The sequence below is a fragment of the Rutidosis leptorrhynchoides genome, chromosome 11 (genome assembly GCF_046630445.1).
Source record: "Rutidosis leptorrhynchoides isolate AG116_Rl617_1_P2 chromosome 11, CSIRO_AGI_Rlap_v1, whole genome shotgun sequence".
Classification (NCBI taxonomy): Eukaryota; Viridiplantae; Streptophyta; class Magnoliopsida; order Asterales; family Asteraceae; genus Rutidosis; species Rutidosis leptorrhynchoides.
Genome location: NC_092343.1, coordinates 191820270 through 191838931, shown reverse-complemented (window position 1 = coordinate 191838931; position 18662 = coordinate 191820270). Strand labels below are relative to the sequence as shown.

Below are 18662 nucleotides of genomic sequence, written 5' to 3'. Positions count from 1 at the left end.
CCCTTTTGGGGGTAAAATGGGTGAATTTGGGTTATGTAGTGGTAATGAAACCCTAATAGCCATAATCTAGGGTTTTGGTCTTGTGATTTGGGGTTGTAAGTGTCAAATGGTGTTGCTAGTCACTAATACACTTTTAGATTATGAAATAAGTGTTAATGGGTAAGTTTGGCTTGATTGTGAGGCTAAGTAATTTAAAATGGGTCAAAATGTACTAGTTGACCTAGTTTGGGTGAAATGGGTATGAATTACCCTAAGTTTGTGTTAATTGAAATTAGTAGACTTTAATGCACTAGCTTTAGTGATTAAAGTCGGGTCTTGGCCATTTAAGGGCGGTTTTGGTGTGGTTGAGTCATTTAATGCAAATTGGGTCATTAAATGCTCAAGTATGTGTAATGTGGTTAATTCCACTAGTTGGTGTATTGAAATTGTACTTAATGTATTAGGTACATTGCTTTGAAGTTCGGAAGTGCATAGTCATCATCCTTGTGTCAAGTTGAGTGGAATAATTATGCATGTACATATATAATGTATTTATTTGTGTAGTATGAATGTGGCATTGTCGCGGTGTTTAAGACACCACATTCTAAGTAACGAGTGATATTGTCGCGGTGTTTAAGACACCACTCATTAGTTTGATTGACATGTGGTATTGTCGTGGTGTTTAAGACACCACATTGTCATGCGAGTGGAATTGTCGCGGTGTTCAAGACACCACTCATTGTTTTGATTGACATGTGGAATCGTCGCGGTTGTCAAGACGCCACATTGTCATGAGGGTGAGTTAGTCGCGGTGTTCAAGACATCACCCGGGGGATTAGTGAATACGCGGTGTTTAAGTAACACTAATGGATGTTATGAACTCCAACGGGCTTTCATGTACTGTTCCCTTGTATGATTGGTTAACCATGGTTGTGTGAATGTGTATTTAGCATATTACATTGCGAACTATATGCTACTATTGACGCTAGCTTCTTGTGAATTGCGGATCTTGGTTTATGCTTAATGTTTGCATAGTTGTCGAATTGCTAGCTTGTGTACGGTATTGTGTAAGTGATGCAAGTAAGTAGGTTATATATGAACATGTATAATTATTGCATTCACTAAGCGTTAGCTTACCCCTCCCGTTGTTTATCTTTTTAGTCGCAGGTGCGGATAAGGGCAAAGGGGTTATCGGGCATTAGGTGGCCCTTGATGATGTTTTGTTGAAGCTTGGAAGTTGGCCTAACGTTTTGGGTAGTTTAGTCCCAAACCATGCTCAAGTGTCGTTTGGATTATAAACTATCATTTGTAGTGGGTCAAACTTGTATTAAACTTAATTAATGGCCTTCGTGCCTTTTGTAAACATTTAAATTGTTGTACGTTTAAATGAACTTTGTGGAATGGTTTACACGTTTAATTGGCGCGTAAATGTGAATTATTTAAAAAAAAAATTTATCGTATGGAATACGGGTTGGGTTGTTTCAGAACGATAGCCTTTCGGTGGTAGAAGTGCAATCATACTCAAAATGGTTGTATCGATAGTGAGACATGTAGAACTCACTAAAGCATCGAAGCGATGAAACGAATCTACAAAAAATATCATGACACAACTAATATACAAAAAATGCAGAGCAAAACGGATAACGGACCATGGCGTCCAGCAAAACATTTAAAGGCGAAAATAATTCATATTTACAAGTTTCACAAAGATTTTACAAGCATATTTACAAGCATAACGGTTGCAAAGTACAATATCAATATCTTGTGCATTGTTCACTCCAGAAATATTACTAACTTGCAGCATCTTTCTAATAATTACAACCAAGTACCATATTAAACGTTATGCAAAGCATATGAATATAAACATAGTATTTTCAAGATCAGCAAACTTCATATTTTCTATCAGTGCACCAGCTGCATCAGCTTCTTTCATGGCGTTTTCATTAATCTTCGATGAAATAACAACAGGCATTGGATTTGGCAATTCTGGCAGTTTTCTTTTCATAAAGTTGAAAAAATTTAGTGGTTCAGCAGACTTCGCAAGACGGACGAACTCGCGTATCCTGTGAGACAGAGCTTGACAATTAAAGATACGCTCTACAAGGGCAGGGATCCCAGTTATCATCCGTCTTTCATTATCTTCTTTAGCTTTAAGCTGTTCTTTCAGCGCGTTATTCTGTTCAAGTATTTTTTTCGTTCTCCTTTACTAGTTCATCAATTTTGCTCAAGTGTTGCTTTTCTCTGAAGGATAATTCTTTGACTTGTTCCTTATATTCAGCCCTCTGTTTGTTGCTATTATCATAAAGCCTCTTCATCGTCTCATATTCCCTCTTTAAGGATGTAGCTACTTGTTCAATCTTGGCTAATTTCTCTTTTTCAGTAGATAATTCATTATTTGTGGTAATTTCATTGCTTTGCAACTCAGATAGGCGTTGAAGGTCATTTAACCTAGAAGAAATGTTAAGAATGATACTTTGTGCCTTAACCTTCTTCGCATCTGCATCAGATAGGCTGCTAAAAAATTGGGCTAATGAAGGACACACCATGGCGTTCAAAAATTTCATGAAATCCTGGTAAGGGTGTGGTGGTCCCTTTAAAAAGGAGGAAAGTATATTTGTATCAAGATTGGGAAGCGTAATTTATTGCTGAGAAGAACTAGTGCCAGCTCCTTGTTGAGCGGATGACGGAGGATTTTGACCAGTTCTTCTTCTCTTGGCGGAGGGCGGAAGAGTCACTAATGTAGTGTCTTGGTGTGATGCACTAGCTGTTGGAGATAAAGGGAAATTGTTACTTATAAAAGAGTTCCAATATGCTTCACAAGATTTCAAGGGTGGCATAATGTATAAAGAAGGGTCTGGATTATAAAATCCACTAGTACTGGGCCTAAAAGAAAACAAATACAGGTTGTGGTCTGGTGCTTTATTAAATTCAGTGTTAACATTCTCATTACCCGAGGCACGACGTTCCCTAGAAGTAACTCGGTTCATACCTATGTCTTCTACTTCTTCTTCTTCATCTTCCTCTTCCCTTACATCATCCTCTTCAGGAACGGGAGTATCGTCAATAATTTTTTGAGTGGTAAAGGTAAGTTGCGAGTAAGACGACGATCGCATGGCGGTAAGCGAAATAATTTCTGTAAAAGTTTATAAGTCACAGTGGTTAATTGGATAAATAAAGGGAAGCGTCTTATTAAGCATATATAGCAAAAGTAAGCACTTACTCTTTCTCCCAGCAAGAACACAGGCATAACCTTGTGTGATATCCCAATCCTGACTTACAGATGTCAACGAAAGCATGTGTTCTCCATATTTAACGTCGTTGATCTGTCCAGCTTTAATTCTCTTAAACAACATGTTTTCCTTTTTCTTTAGTCTTGAAAAGGTAACTGATACGGTATGCAAGTATTTATGCCAAACTCGGGCAGCTGAGTATTTATCATCAATTGCATCTTCATTTATAAAGATAAATGAAGCATGCCAATCATTGCTGGGATGATCAAGTGCAGGTCTCAGAAAACCATGAACTTTGTTAAAGGTAAACCAACCTTTTTCGTGGGATGCTATACGCACCAAATGGCAAAATATACGAATAGATGGCTCTATATTCCTTGCGTCGCAATACATTTCAAAAATAAGAATCTTTCGAATTGATGCTGGTTCGAATTGCCCAACGGCAACACCGTAGAACTTGCAAACTTCTAAAAAGAACGGCGTAAATGGCAGTCGTAGACAAAAGTTGAAAATTGAATGGCAATAAATAGCAACCTTGCCAGGGGGTGGTGAGCAGGCCCTGGCATTGAATGCAGGAATTGTTGGTTCAACACCAGCTAATCTAGGAAAACGTTGCAGTAGCTTGCCCAAATACTTCTCATTTACTATGCTATGAATAGCTGTAACATCCTTTAAGGCTGCCATTAAAGTTTTAATGAAACATGAAGTAAAGAGGGAATTGATGGTAAGAGATGAACACTGTAGAGGGAAGCTGTGAAAGTGAATGCTCGATTAGGGTTTAAGGTGGTTAAAAAGGGAAAAAGTTGTAACAGCTGTGTTTGGTGGTGATTTTGGGGGTTTTCATTTCAACCACACACGTGTATGGACATGATTAAAAAGCGAGTACATCGAAATGCCTTTTTACAGCTAGAGGCGCGTGGGGTATTGTAGCCATGCAAAAAGCAATCATCACAATGTCAGTAAATTTCGCCTATCATTTAATGCTTGTAATGTGCTTCCCGATGCAAAAAGGGAAACGTGAAGGCTTGTTTCAGAAGAGTTATCAAAATTTAACAACTTAATCATTTTTCAAAACGCTTAAGTCATTAAACTGGGGGGACTTAATGGTGTATCCTATCGTATACACGCATAAAAGGCATAATGATCGCATAAAATTACCATCATAAGCACTGAGAATAACGGTTTTATGAGACTGTCCGTCCAGCGTTCTCCGCTGTACAGGCTGCTCCGTCATGCATAAGCCCTGAAGGCCGCCTAGCGCGTAAGCCCTGGCCGGAGAACGCCACTTTCAGCGTAAGTTTCGGAACACAAGTAACAGAACGTATCATCATCTGACACGTGTCCCCGAACAATCTGGTGGATCTGACACTATAAATAGACCCCTTGGGGCGTCATTTTACACAGTTCAGACATTTTGACAAATTTGAGAGTTGAGACTTCACCTCTCTCTCTCTCTCTCGAACACTTTCTCTCACTAGAAGTCATCCGGCTAGCACTTTACGCTCTACGAACGACAGATTGATTAAGTCACCCCACAAGTTTCTACACTTGTGAACCGGATCTGCAGGGATTATTTCCCGAGAGCAAACATCAATCGGCAACACTCGCCCACCTAAAGCTAGATTACTTCGAGTATCGTGTTGACACACTAAGCCTTACCTCATAAGGAAATAAGTGTTAACAATAGGTAACAATTAATTTCTCAGTAAATTATATACTCCGTAATATATATGATGTGCTCACAACTGAATTTTTTTTCAATACCTACATATATTTCGATTCATAATCGTACTTAAAAACACAAAAACACAGTGGCATTAGACCCGGATTCATGCCTTTTATAATTATTGTTAGTTTCACTTATCTGACTTAGATGTACAAATACTATTGCATTCATATCTTTTTGTGATATTTGATAATTGTTTGTCTGAATAACATGTACTGTGAGGTAGCGATTTTTTCTTTTTGAGTCGTATTTGTCTTATAATGAGCCCATCGTTATATATTTTCTTCAAATATTCATGCATTTACTTCTTGCAGTTGGTATTACATTACAATGATCATGTAAATACCAATTACAGTCTTCAATTAACACCAATGTCTATTCTTTGAGTTCCAGTAAAAGTTCTCATCGATTTCATTTTTAGTAGAGTTTAATAGTTAACTAATTTTCTTAGAGATATAACAGATTACATTGGTCGCATTCCGGATGTTGAAGGGATTAAACAAAGCGGAACCACGAACGAAAACCAAAAAGACGGAACATTGTGAAACTTATTACTCGTCAATCTTATTGTCTCGCTCTTTACTTTATGAATTTATACTTTGAACATTCTTATTTGATACTACGATATAATGATGCGTCGCTGTGCTTTAAGACAAACAATTTTGTTCATGTCCTTTGTGTTGCAAGAAATGTGTATTGCAATGTTAGTACGTTAGCTACAAGTAAAGCTATATTATTAATGTAAACAGCTACCAATATCAAACATTTTAGGCTTATCAACCACCTTGAACCAACTACACAAAAAGCAATCGGGAACGCGCCCGCAGCAATGCGCAGATCATTCTGGTACTAGTTGAAGTTAAGAGATGTAATATAAAATATTAAACCATATGTAAACATATTGTAATGAACTCGGAACTTTGATCAACTTACAATCATGAAAATGTGATGTGAGAAAGGGATATTTTGGGTCTAATATTCTTATATTGGTGGTGACTAGCGAGGTGCAGGTGCGGCACTTACGGTAGTCTGGAGAGGGAGCTCGTCTCATCTGACTTTTTCGGGAAAAAATTTTTACACCAAAGAAAACAAAAATTTACTAAGACCACTTCCAACGGTAACCGTACTCACCAACCCTCAAACCAATTTACCGAGGGCGCTAATGGCAATCCCTACGCACTGGGCCACCCTCCGATGCCACAACCCATTTCGCCCTCGTTTATTTCTTCCCATAGCATATTTGAGGACGGACGATACTTCAATTTGTGTGCCCTTTTCGTTTGAAAAACTCTCTGCTTGCTAAAATGTCGTATTAAACAAGGGTGTGTTGTTTAGAAATTAATGGGTTTTTGTTGCAGGGTATTGAAATGTTGAAGATGAATTGATGATGTGTACCATATATTATGTATATTGTACAAGTGTGATAACTTTTGACTTGGGCATTTGTGCCTATTAATTTGCATAGCCAAAAAAGGACTATTATATCCGTAAAAGATTGCCTTTCATTATATTTTAATATTTTTAAAATATTTGCTTTAAGTGCTATAATATTTTAAAAAATTAAAATTAGTTAAAAACAATATAATATATGTAGTTGATAATTAATAATAATAATACTAATAATAAAAATTCCCTGAGGAAGAATGTTATGGTTGGCAATAGTGTGTTATGAGAATGTCGTGATAGGAAGTGGTGAGGAAGTAGAGAGAGAAACCTGATGTGGCACTGAGGTGACAGTGATGAAGTATGTTATGGTTGGGAGTGATTAAAAAAATACTCTCTCCGTCTTACTATAAGTGTCCACATTTGACTTTCAAAGTCTTTTGTTGTCAACTTTGACTGAACATATCTTTATTTGTGTTATATAATATTTGATAAAATTTATATGAACGAATTGAGTTTTTAAACGTGATTATATATATATATATATATATATATATATATATATATATATATATATATATATATATATATATATATATATATATAAAAGTTTCATCAAATAATAAATAACACAAATAAAAATATTTACGGTCAAAGTTCACGAAGAAAGACTTTGAAAGTCAATAGTGGACACTTGTAGTGGGACGGAGGGAGTAAGATTTTTTTTAGTATTTACCCCTTCTGTCACTAATTTACCCCCTCTGTAGTTGAGTTCAAGTTCCGCCACTGGCGAGCTGATATCTTATATATAATGATATATATAAAAGTTATATTTTTCTTATAATTTTAGTGGTCGACTATTATTCGATAACAATGTCTCGGTTTCTAAATATACGTTATTGAATATTACAGAGTAATTATAAAGTGGGGTGGTGTGGTTAAATTGATGCATATATTTTATATTTTCATAACCGTCCCAAGAAGTTCGGTTAATTAAATAATGTTAACCAAACCTGCAATTATTTGTTCGGTTGATTAATTCGGTTAGATTTTAACAGTTAATACGATTATGGTTTGATTAATTTAGTTTTTTTTTTGTTCACCCGTAAGTTTTATTGAATAAATTAAAATAATAAGAGTTGTAATCCCTTGAATCCAATAATTTGCTAGAAATTCAACGTATCAATTAGAGCGGCACATGTGGCGCGACAACCACATGTGATTGGAAAAAAAAAATTCAAAATTTTTTTTTTTTGAAAATTTTTTTTTTAATTTTTTTTTTGAATTTTTTTTTTTAAATTTAGAATTTCAAATCCAATCACACATGATTGTAAAACCCAATCGCATGTGATTGTAAAACCCAATCACATGTGGTTCTGCATGTCAAATCCAATCACATGTGATTGAAAAGAAAATTCAATTAAAAAAAAAATTAACCGGAAACAGACTTTAATTCGGTGATTTGATCAAGTTTGTTAGAGTTTCGTGATCATATCTTCAAAATTTCAGATTTTAATTCGGTGATTTGATCAAGTTTTGATCAAAAACTTGGTGTTTAAAGGTTTTAGCACAAACTTACTAAAATTCGTCATTTAAAAAAAAAAAATTCAATCACATATGATTGGATTTGACATGCAGAATCACATGTGATTGAGTTTTACAATCACATATGTGATTTACTGACAGTCAAATCTAATAACATGTGATTGAAAAAAAATTCTGAATTTTTTTTTTCGAAAAAAGAATTTTCGGAAAAAAATTAAAAAAAATAATTTTTTTTCAATCACAATTATTAAGCTACTTGTCACAATCTAATTGATCTTTTAGATCTTTTAAAAGGTTGATTTAATTTGAATATTTCTCAAAATAATAAATCTTATATGTGTGATTCGATGACAGCTCACCCCAAACAGCTCACATATGAAAAGTAGTCGTTGACTTGACCACTTCACATCTATCTATCTATCTATTCTATAAGATAGATTGCTCGAAGAAGGAAAAAAAAGATTTAAACCTACTTTTCATATACAGCAATGGTGATTCTCACAGAAATTAAGGAAGCATCTTCATCAAATAATAATAATCATAATCATCATCAAAAGTATGATGTATTTCTAAGCTTTCGAGGTGAAAATACCCGTCTTAGCTTCACAGATCACCTCTACAAATCTCTCGTGAATGCTAATCTGACAACCTTCTTGGACGATAAAGAAATTGATACCGGGTTATTCTTGGAACCTGAATTGGAGAGTGCAATAAGTGCATCCAGGGCTTCTATTATTGTGTTGTCCGAGGATTATGCATCATCTACATGGTGCCTTAATGAACTTGTATCAATTTTAAATCAGCATAGGAACAACAACCAAATTGTAATCCCCATTTTCTATCACGTTGATCCATCAGATGTCAGGAAGCAACAAAATAGTTTTGGAGATGCAATCGGAAAACATATAAAGAACATGAATGAAGAGTCAGATGCTACCTTAAAAGGTCAATGGGCTGATAATATAAATCTGTGGAAGGTTGCACTCACCGAAGTTGCTAATTTAAAAGGAGAGGATGTCAACGGCAGGTACACCTATCTTTATCCACACTTGATTAGGGATAATAGCTTATTGTCATTTGCATTTAATAATTAATATACATTTATACTTTATATATATTTGCGGGTAAGTCAAATGGGTCTCGATGAATAGCGGATCGAATTTTACCTTTGACGATAGCCATATGTAAGAATTTACAATTTAGGTGCCTATCTATCACGAGACATATACCCGGGGTGTTTTTTATCCTATTGTAATCCCTATAATACTTGACCATACATAACATACCTCTCCTCAGTTTCTCTAGTCTTCAATTTATTTGTAAGTAATTAAAGGTAAAAATGAACATTTGTCACACTCTTTACTAAATTAATAATGCAAAAATTACATTGGAAAGTTTTGAGAATTGTGTTTTAAAAAATCTGAGTGAAATAAATTTACAGGCCAGAGACAGAGTTTATAGACGTAATTGTCAAGGACGTGTACCGTAGATTGGGTGCATCCAGTAGGAGTACTCTGCCACTACTTATTGGGATGCATGAATCCCTTGAATTTGTCACTCTTTGGTTACAAGATGAATCCTCACATACTGCTGACATTCTCACCATTTTGGGTATGGGTGGGATCGGGAAGACATCTTTGGCCAGATATGTCTATGATTTGCATAGTCGCGAATTTATCACAAGGAGCTTTGTTGAAGATATTAGTAGGAAATGTGGCCAGAGTAGTAATGCAGTACTCGGTTTACAAGAACAGATTTGTTGCGAGATTTCAAAAGCAAGTCAAGTTCAAGTTCATGGTGTTGCTGAGTACACTTCCAGAATTGAGAATTTATTATCCTTTAAAAAGGTGTTTCTAGTTCTTGATGATATTGATAGTCTCGACCAGTTAGATGCATTACTTGGTAACAGAGGTTTACATCCAGGAAGCAAAATCATTATAACAACTAGGAATGCATCGTTGACAGAGAGTTGTGCACTTTTCAAAACAAAAGTTAAACCCAAACATACGAAGCACTTACTAAAAGGATTATTCCAAGATGCATCGTTAAAGCTTTTATGTCATCATGCATTCAGCAGTAATTATGCCATGGAAGGTTATAAAGAGGTTTCAAGTAAGTTTGTGGAGTATTGCGAAGGACATCCATTGGCACTTACACTTTTAGGTAAGTCTCTTCACAATAGAGATGTAACGTATTGGGAGGATTCTATACAAGTTCTAAAGAAAGAATTTGGTTCCCCAATAAACAATGTCTTAAGAATGAGCTATGAGTCTCTGCCATCCGAAAATGATAAGGAATTGTTTAAGCATATTGCTTGTTTTTTTGTTGGAAAAGATAGAGAGTTTACTGAAACAGTACTCAATGCATGCGAAATAAACACAAGATCAGGGATAACGAATCTCATCGACAGATTTCTTCTTAGTATTGGACATAACAATACGTTGATGATGCATCAATTGATTCAAGAATTAGGAAGAGATGTAGTATATAAAGAATCACCTGGGATGCCATGGAAGCGTAGTAGAATATGGTGTCATGAGGACTCATTCAAAGTGTTGAAAGATAAAAAGGTAACAGGCCATTTGTACTCCTCAGTTATTTTGCACACGTGTTTAATTTAACATGGTTTTGTATATATGCATATACATATATCTACAAGAAAGTTAACAATTTATGACACCTTTTATATATCAAGGGTCATAAATTACCCTTTTAATTTAACATGTTTTTGTTTTTCTTCATAGGGTAAAGGACATATCAAGGGTCTCACCCTTGACATGGAAATGCTTGATATGAAGTTACGTAAATCATTTGAGTTGGAAACAGATGCGTTGAGTAAAATGGATAATCTAATATTATTGCAGCTCAATTATGTGCAGATTAATGGGTCATTTGAGAATTTTCCAGAAGAATTAAGATGGTTGTGCATGCATGGGTTCCCTTTGAAATTTTTACCTTCAGAATTACCCTTGGAAAATCTAGTTGTTCTTGACTTGTACTCCAGCAGTATTGAATCATTTGGAATGTCAAATGCGAACGAGCAAAAACTTGACCGTAAAAAGGTACAAATTAAAAGCATCTACAACTATACATTTTCATTTTTGACTTTTGTCCATGTTAAGCTAGTTTAATTACAACACTAATAAATCTTAACCTATATAAATTTTAACAGTTGTTTGGATCAAGCTCAAAAGAAAGCCAAGTGTTAAGACTTGGAAAGTTAAAGATTCTCGATCTAAGTTTCTGTTATCAACTTCAACGTGTAGGTGGCTTTTCAAAACTCCCTGCACTTGAGAAGTTACTGCTGGCAAATTGTGTATGCTTGACTGAGATTTCTGAATCAATCGAGCGAAGTGTTGAGCTTGTCCTCATTGATTTAAGTAACTGCAGTAGCCTTAAAAAGCTTCCTAGATCCCTAGCAAAGTTAAGTCAGGTCAAATCACTATTTTTAGATAATTGCAATTTCCGTGAACCTTCGGTTGATATGAGGGACAACAACATTAGCAGATACTTGCAACCCTCTTCGTCTGCCATTTTCTGGGCGACTTCTTTCTCAAACTCATTAGTACACTTGTCCCTTATAAACAATAAGCTGTCCAACGAGTCATTTCCGTTAGAATTCAGTAGCCTATCCATGTTAAAGGAATTATATTTAGATGGTAATCTAATTGTTTCAATGCCCAATTGTGTGAGAAGCCTTCCTCGGCTTCAGACACTTAGTATGAGTGAGTGTGCAATGCTGAACACAGTTGAATATCCTCCACGTACACTAACAACGATGATAATCACTTCTTACGCATCTCGAACCAAGTATAGGAACCCTCTATCAAATATAATATTTGATCCACAAACTTCCTCACTAGAATTCAAGATCCATGCGGAGTTAATGGGAAATTCGTCATTTGTATTGGAAGGCATAATCAAGATTCAACCGTTAACAGATGTTCAAGACATGGTGTCACGTAGTTTGGGATGGACTGGTTTAGAGTTCATAGAAGAACTGCACATGAAGACTAGGCGTGCTGTAGATATGGGGCTTGGAGAGAGACATCAAGCCCAGGTTTCATCTAATATATTTTAAATCGATTAAAATTATATATATAATGGGATAAGTAAAAAATGGGAAGAGAAGAAGCAACGTAATATCATTCATCACCAGCGTAATGTTAATTAACATTCGTCACATTGCTTCCCCTCTTCACCCTTTTTTGCTTCTTCCCATATATATATATATATATATATATATATATATATATATATATATATATATATATATATATATACACACACACACACACATACGTACATACAAACATTCTATTGATAAATGTTGGTCACGATCCTTACATTAACTTGAGCATTTACTTCTTCTTTTTCTCTATTTATTTGTTTTCACGCTTTGCAGTTACGTTCTTCACCAAGCTCCAGATATTAAGTAACCTTTTTTTTTCTAATTAAAGCATATCAACTAGGGATAAGTTTTATGAGTTACAAAAAGAGTCGATGTTAACATATCCTGTCAATATAAATAGATCGATGGTTTAATACATAATGTTATCACATGTTTGTACACTCTATTGTTCTAGTTTGAATTTATATATCTTAAGCTAACAAAGCTTTAATTGCACTCAACAGATGTACTATGAATTTGGAATATTTAGCACATTTTATGGAGCGGCATCGATGCCAAATTGGATTAGTCATGGAAGTTTAGGGTCATCAATATCATTCACCATCCCATCAATTTCTAAAAAGATTAAAGGATTGAATTTCTGCTATATTATGTCCTTACAGGTAATGGAACACAATGATTTAAAAATTATCATAATTAGCAATATAACAAAGAATCGCACTTGGATATACAAACACTATATTGGGAGCGTACAACTAGCGGCGGATACACGTATGTTATTCTTAAGCCATTGGATGTTTGGGGAAAACGATATGGAATACGGGGACCAAGTTATTATTTCCACCGAAGCTTCCTACTATCATTCTACGTTTGAAAATATTAGGGAGTGTGGCGTGAGTTTTGTATATAAAGACGAGACGATGGAAAAAGAGGAAGAATCTGGGTTGGATTATTACAAGTCATGGAATTATATCCTTGCTGGTGATCTTTCTACTTTTAAAACAACTACAGGAGAATACATCCTATACCACCGGCGCTTTTTCGATAGATCTAAATACATACAAGAATTTTTTCTTCCCTGCCTTGCACATGGAACCACCTGCTATAAAGGTACATTTCATATTTATTAAACATTCGTAATTCGTATTGTATTTTCTTGCGTACTATATATACTTCTTCTTTGTCCACTTTAAAATTCACAGTTTTATGAAACTTCATTACCTTCAATTTTAACCATTAAAATATTACCTTCCTTTCTATCCATGCCACTATAGTCTTTCTTACGTAGTTGAAAATCAAAAGTGACACTTGATTTGAACACAAATAGAAATATGGACCTTTATTATGAGACGAGACGGATGTATTTTTTAAGAACATAACATTTCTATGATGATAACTAATGATACGCCTTCCGGTATCGGAGTATGCTAGGCGAAAGCCATAAAATAGCATATAGGAAGCTCATTTATTTGGACAGGCAACGGTACCTGCTAAACATAGAAGACGATATCACACGGAAACAACGCATAAACCCGTTAGGTTGTGGTGACACGTAGGTCTTACACACACGGCACTGTGCACACAAACGATAGATGTATCACGTAAACCCCACACGTCATCCCTAAAAGGCTCGACCCAAATCTCAATGTTGACCAGCGCATCAAATGATGACACGGCCAATCTAAATTCAAACCCTAGTACTTGTTTATAAAAGTACCTTGTACTATTCATTTGAGTGAGGTTATAAAAATAACTAGTTGGACGACCTGACTTTGCGCCGGTTCTTCACCCTTGATTACCATTAGTTACATAGTTAATTATTGAGAAAGTAATTATTTATCATTTTTTTTTTCGTTTTGTCGAGGAACGACCAAAAATAGTTATGTGATTGATTTGTAATAAGCGTGAAAGTAATTATTCATCATTTTTTGTTTTACTTTTCGTCTTGTCGAGAGAAAAGACCCAAATGCTCAATCAATAAAGTGAGACGTACATCAACGATTGGTACAAACTATTTAATAAAATAGAAAAACTATTTATATTATATATATATATATATATATATATATATATATATATATATATATATATATATATATATATATATATAATAATAATAATAATAATAACAATAAAACAGTAATTAAAAAATGAGTTACATAGTTAATTTATAATAAGAAAAAAAGTTAAACAATAATAAAGTGAAAAATTATGTGATTGGTTTAATAATAATAATAATAATAATAATATTAACAAAAATAATGAATAGTTATTAGATAGTAAAAATTATATGGTCGATTTAAAATGGATGAGAAGTGTGTGAAAAGTTTGTGGTAAGTTTATAAAAGCTACAAAGTTAACTATTATAGAGGTTGTGGTTGAATTATAAAAAAATAAAAAGTTTGGTGTGCATTTGTGAAGCTTGTTAATAAAACAGTTATTAAAAAATGAGTTACGTAGTTAATTTATAATAAACAAAAATGTTATACAATTATAAAGTGAAAAATTATGTAATTGGTTTAATAATAATAGTAATGATAATGATAATGATAATGATAATGATAATGATAATGATAATGATAATAATAGTAATAATAATAATAAAAATAATGAGTAGTTATTAGATAGTAAAAAGTATGTGGTCGATTTATAATGGATGAGAAGTGTAATGGTCAAATTATAAATGCGAAAAGTTTGTGGTAAGTTTATAAAAGAAATAAAGGTAACTATTATAGAGGTGTAGTTGAATTAAAAAAAAAAAAAAAAAGTAAAAAGTGTGGGGTGCATTTGTGAATCTTGAGAACTTCACTATTCATTTTGACTATGTCTTTTAGATATATAGATTAATAACTAGTTGGATATAACGTAGTTAATTCTATAATAATAAATTGTAAAAATGCAACCAATAATCAAAAACGATGATTTAATATATATATTTTTTTATAATTCAATATATATGTCCAATGATAAAAACTTAAAATATTAAAGTAAAAGTAAAATTATTAGTTATTTTGAAATTAAACACTATTAGTTATGGATAGAAATTCATATATCAAAATTTTTTTTTTTTTTTTTTTTTTTTTTTTTTTTTTTTTTTTTTTTTTTTTTTTGTGTGTGTGTGTCAAAAAACATGAAATTAGATAAATAAGGTCAAACTCATTAATTCTATTTTAGTAAAGGGGTTAATAATGATCACTCTTTGAAACAATAAGTTAGGCCAAAAAACAATACACGGTATGTTTGTATTTTTAAAGAGGAATATAGGCCCAAGATAATTTGTAGGAAGTCACCACTAGAAAATACATTTTTTGTGGCGAGATTTCTCGCCGCAATAAATCGGAGATCTCGCAGCCTAAGGTTTAAAGCGGCAATCTGTCGCCGCAGAACACCTCGTCACCGTAAGTTCGCCGTCTTAAATATTTTGCGACGAGTTTTAGCGGCGAACCAAAGTGGGGCCCACTTTTATTATAGAAAAAGGAAAAAGAAAATGGAAACTCTTTTCTGCGGCGAGTCTTTTGCGGCGACCTGTTGGCGCCAAACTTTCCTGGAAAAAATATCATGCTTTTTTGGCGGAGAGCTTTAGCGGCTAGGGTATTTATTGTGGAAACTAGAAGTTGAGAATATGTATTTGTTGTGTAGAATTGACAATATCTTGTGGTTTATATAGTTGGAAAAAGCCGGTAAAACTATTATTATTTATTATATTTATTAAATTATATTCTATGCCTGACAAAGTCGTTGCAATTTTTTTTTTAAACGTACAAAAAATTGAAATGCTTCAATAGGAGGTAGTCACGTCTCAAGCACGCCTATCACCTTCTCCATGCATCATTTTAGCATGCCGGAAAATTTGGCCATCAGTACGCTTCGGTGGCGCGTTGGATTAAATCCAGACTCTAGCATGCGTGTGTTGGGTGGCGTGTTCCTCATATTTCGATGGCGAATCGAATCTAATGGCAAATCTATGTACAGACACGTAGGGTTACGAGACACCACTAGTTTAAAATTTTTTAGTAGAAAATACTCATTAAATTGAATATATAGGACACCACCAAATTTAAATGAAAAATCCCATAAAATTTTCAAATTTATAGTTTTTCTTATCAGGTGTATAGAATAATACTAAATTTAACTACACACACCCAATATATTTGTCGAATTCTTAGTATTATTAAGGTAAAAAACACTCAAATAACATACACATAATTAGTACCCGGAAAAAATTTCAGGACCTCATTGAGTTATAATCTTGAATCGTCACTAATTATATTCTTTTTAAATAGCAATTTATTCCGGCTAAAATATACTTTAAATATTGTTTTGGTCTTATTTCATTAGAATCAGTCCCTCCGTTTAGACCTTTCTCAATAAGGAAATTGGATGCAGTTGGAGACGCACTTGAGGTTAATTTACTGCTTGAAACCCACAACCTTCTCTCATTCACAGGAATAATTAAAAGCCACACATAACCAGATGTCTTTTCATGTATTTTGTTGGTTTCAGGTTGTTACGGATGTAACTGTAACGAATGTAGTGGATGTAACTGATGTAGCGGATGTCGCGGATAGAGTTCATAGAATGCATGGAAATTTGATCAAGTTGAAAAGATACGCGAGGTACGATGATATATTGATATTTATTTTCTCTTCCCGCCTAAAGCTATTGCTATTGCGTCTTTACATTAACTAATGACAAAATAATGTGATTATTTATTTATTATTTATTCATTTTGGGTAAGCGAAGAAACCCTTTTATGAACGAGCACATTGGCATAGCGCGAGACCTTGTACCGGGTGAATTGCGCATTATGCACACCCTCTAGTCACACTCATTTTTTGAATAATTTGGCATAGCCAGGAATTGAACCCGGGTGATGTGTTTCATTTGTCAACTCAGTGCCACTCAAGCAAGCCTGCGTGGTTAATTATTTATTTATTTTATTCTTTGAACAATAAGAATATACTAGTACCGTCCCATTATAGATATTCACTTACTTTTAGAACACAGTTTTAGGTAATCGCACTAACATCATAATCCCCCAATTAAAAATCTTTTTTTTCTTTTCATAATAACCTATTCTTATTGGTTGAAATACAAAGTGAACACTTAAATGAGACATTTCAAAATAGTAATGTGTACAATTGTAGTGAAACAAAATGAGTATTAAAAATCCTAAACTAGCAAGACACTAGAAGCAAAACCAAAAGGATTACCAAAATCGTTTAAGCCGAGACTTTGTCATATTATTAAGTATTAACACAAATTTCTTATGATCGTAGGGGTTGCAATTTAGAAAGCCACATATACTTAACATTACTTCAAAGTTTGCACAAACATTTTTATTTCTCAATTTAAAAAAAAAAAAAAAAAATGTTTTAGACACACTTTGCGAGCCTGCAAATTTTAAGGGAACTACCCGATTTAAGGGTAACTCGAAGCCATCGTGAACCTTTGTGGCTATAAGGAGATTAATTTTTCAGCTATGTGAATTCGAAATCATACCTCTACTAACGTAAGAAATATCATACTGTTATTAAAAATGCTAATAAAAATTGTCATTTGAAATCCAAGTTTGGATGTTACACCAACCAAAACTACATTTTGTATATAAAAAAAAAATAAAACTAACATTCTGGTTTTTGTATCCTTCAGGCGTATGCTCTCCAGAATTAAAAATCGCTTGGTGAACGCATTTTGTTCATCGTCACAGATAAGGTAATTGTTGAAGGTATGAAGAATTTGATCAAAGGAACAAGAATTCGGGTATGAGTTAGTAAAAAAGTTGTAAGAATTTTGTTGCCTTATTTAATTCTTTTAGGAGGAAGCATTAGAATGAAAAAGGAAACAAAATAAAATTAAATTGGAAGACAAGTCAAGCTTGAAAGACAAATCAATCTTGGAACACAAGTTTATTCGGGGAACAAGGAGTTGATTATACTATGGAATGTTTCTTGTACTTGAAGACCACGTTAAACTTGTGCAATAAGGTTTTAGGCTTAATGTTTGCGTTATAAATTGTAACCCCTAGTCTTATTGTAATGAGTGCAGAATAATAAAGAAAAATCTCTGGTTTGCGGCGTGCATTAAACCCTTCATCTCGCCAATGGAGTTGGGATATAACCGTTTTAAATTCTTGTGTCGTTTATCGTTTATACAAAAGTTCATCCTTTTGTTGTTCGTGGGTGTTGTGATTGACGATACTACAATCACATATTCTTGTTTACCGAATTCCTAACAGTAATTTGTGTTAACGTGATATTATATCATTATATTATTTATCAACCTTTTCTAATCTTTTGCTAAGAAAACCCTACTTCCCCATTATTCAGTTTCTTTAACTTACGTCTCCATATATTTTTAAAGATTAAATATTCATTTTTATAGTGGTTTTTTGTCTGAGACATTTCTTCTGTACCACTTTCCAAGTAATAAGTGATTCAACTCCCCAGCTTTAATTTTAGCAATTATTTCCCTCATTAAGGATTTGTAGTTATCTGTATCATGACCATATGCTTCATGAAAATCACACCCATGATCACTTTTGGTCCTTCTCGCTCTTCCATGGGTGCAGGAGGGTTGAAAGTTTTATTGATTGGTTCAGTAAACAGGATTGCTTTCGATGTTTTTGTCAAAGCCATAATCAACGGATGTCTCTCCAGCAGCCTGC

The 18662-nt window shown here is 33.8% G+C and overlaps 1 protein-coding gene across 6 annotated transcripts; it reads left to right on the top strand.

Annotated features, from left to right (window-relative positions):
• Positions 1–8346: 8346 nt before the first annotated feature.
• On the top strand, positions 8347–18225 carry LOC139876243 (disease resistance protein RUN1-like). Of its 6 annotated transcripts, none has more exons than XM_071863536.1 (9): positions 8347–8890; positions 9305–10433; positions 10743–10925; positions 11036–11923; positions 12499–13105; positions 16334–16398; positions 16499–16611; positions 17648–17710; positions 17814–18225. In XM_071863536.1, the coding sequence occupies exons 1-9, from the start codon at positions 8352–8354 to the stop codon at positions 17824–17826; spliced, it is 3600 nt and encodes a 1199-aa protein (XP_071719637.1). In that variant the 5' UTR covers positions 8347–8351; the 3' UTR covers positions 17827–18225. The 6 variants fall into 6 exon arrangements, 5 of the variants coding, with proteins under 5 accessions (XP_071719637.1, XP_071719636.1, XP_071719638.1 ...); XM_071863535.1 differs by having other exon boundaries at positions 10728–10925; XM_071863537.1 differs by having other exon boundaries at positions 10608–10925; positions 12658–13105.
• Positions 18226–18662: the final 437 nt, after the last annotated feature.

Coding starts and splice junctions, on each gene's coding strand:
- LOC139876243 (XM_071863533.1), top strand. CDS start 8,352: ATGGTGATTCTCACAGAAATTAAGGAAGCATCTTCATCAAATAATAAT. Junction 10,434..10,607: donor AAGTGTTGAAAGATAAAAAG/GTAACAGGCCAT, acceptor TTTTCTTCATAG/GGTAAAGGACATATCAAGGG. Junction 10,926..11,035: donor AAAAACTTGACCGTAAAAAG/GTACAAATTAAA, acceptor AAATTTTAACAG/TTGTTTGGATCAAGCTCAAA.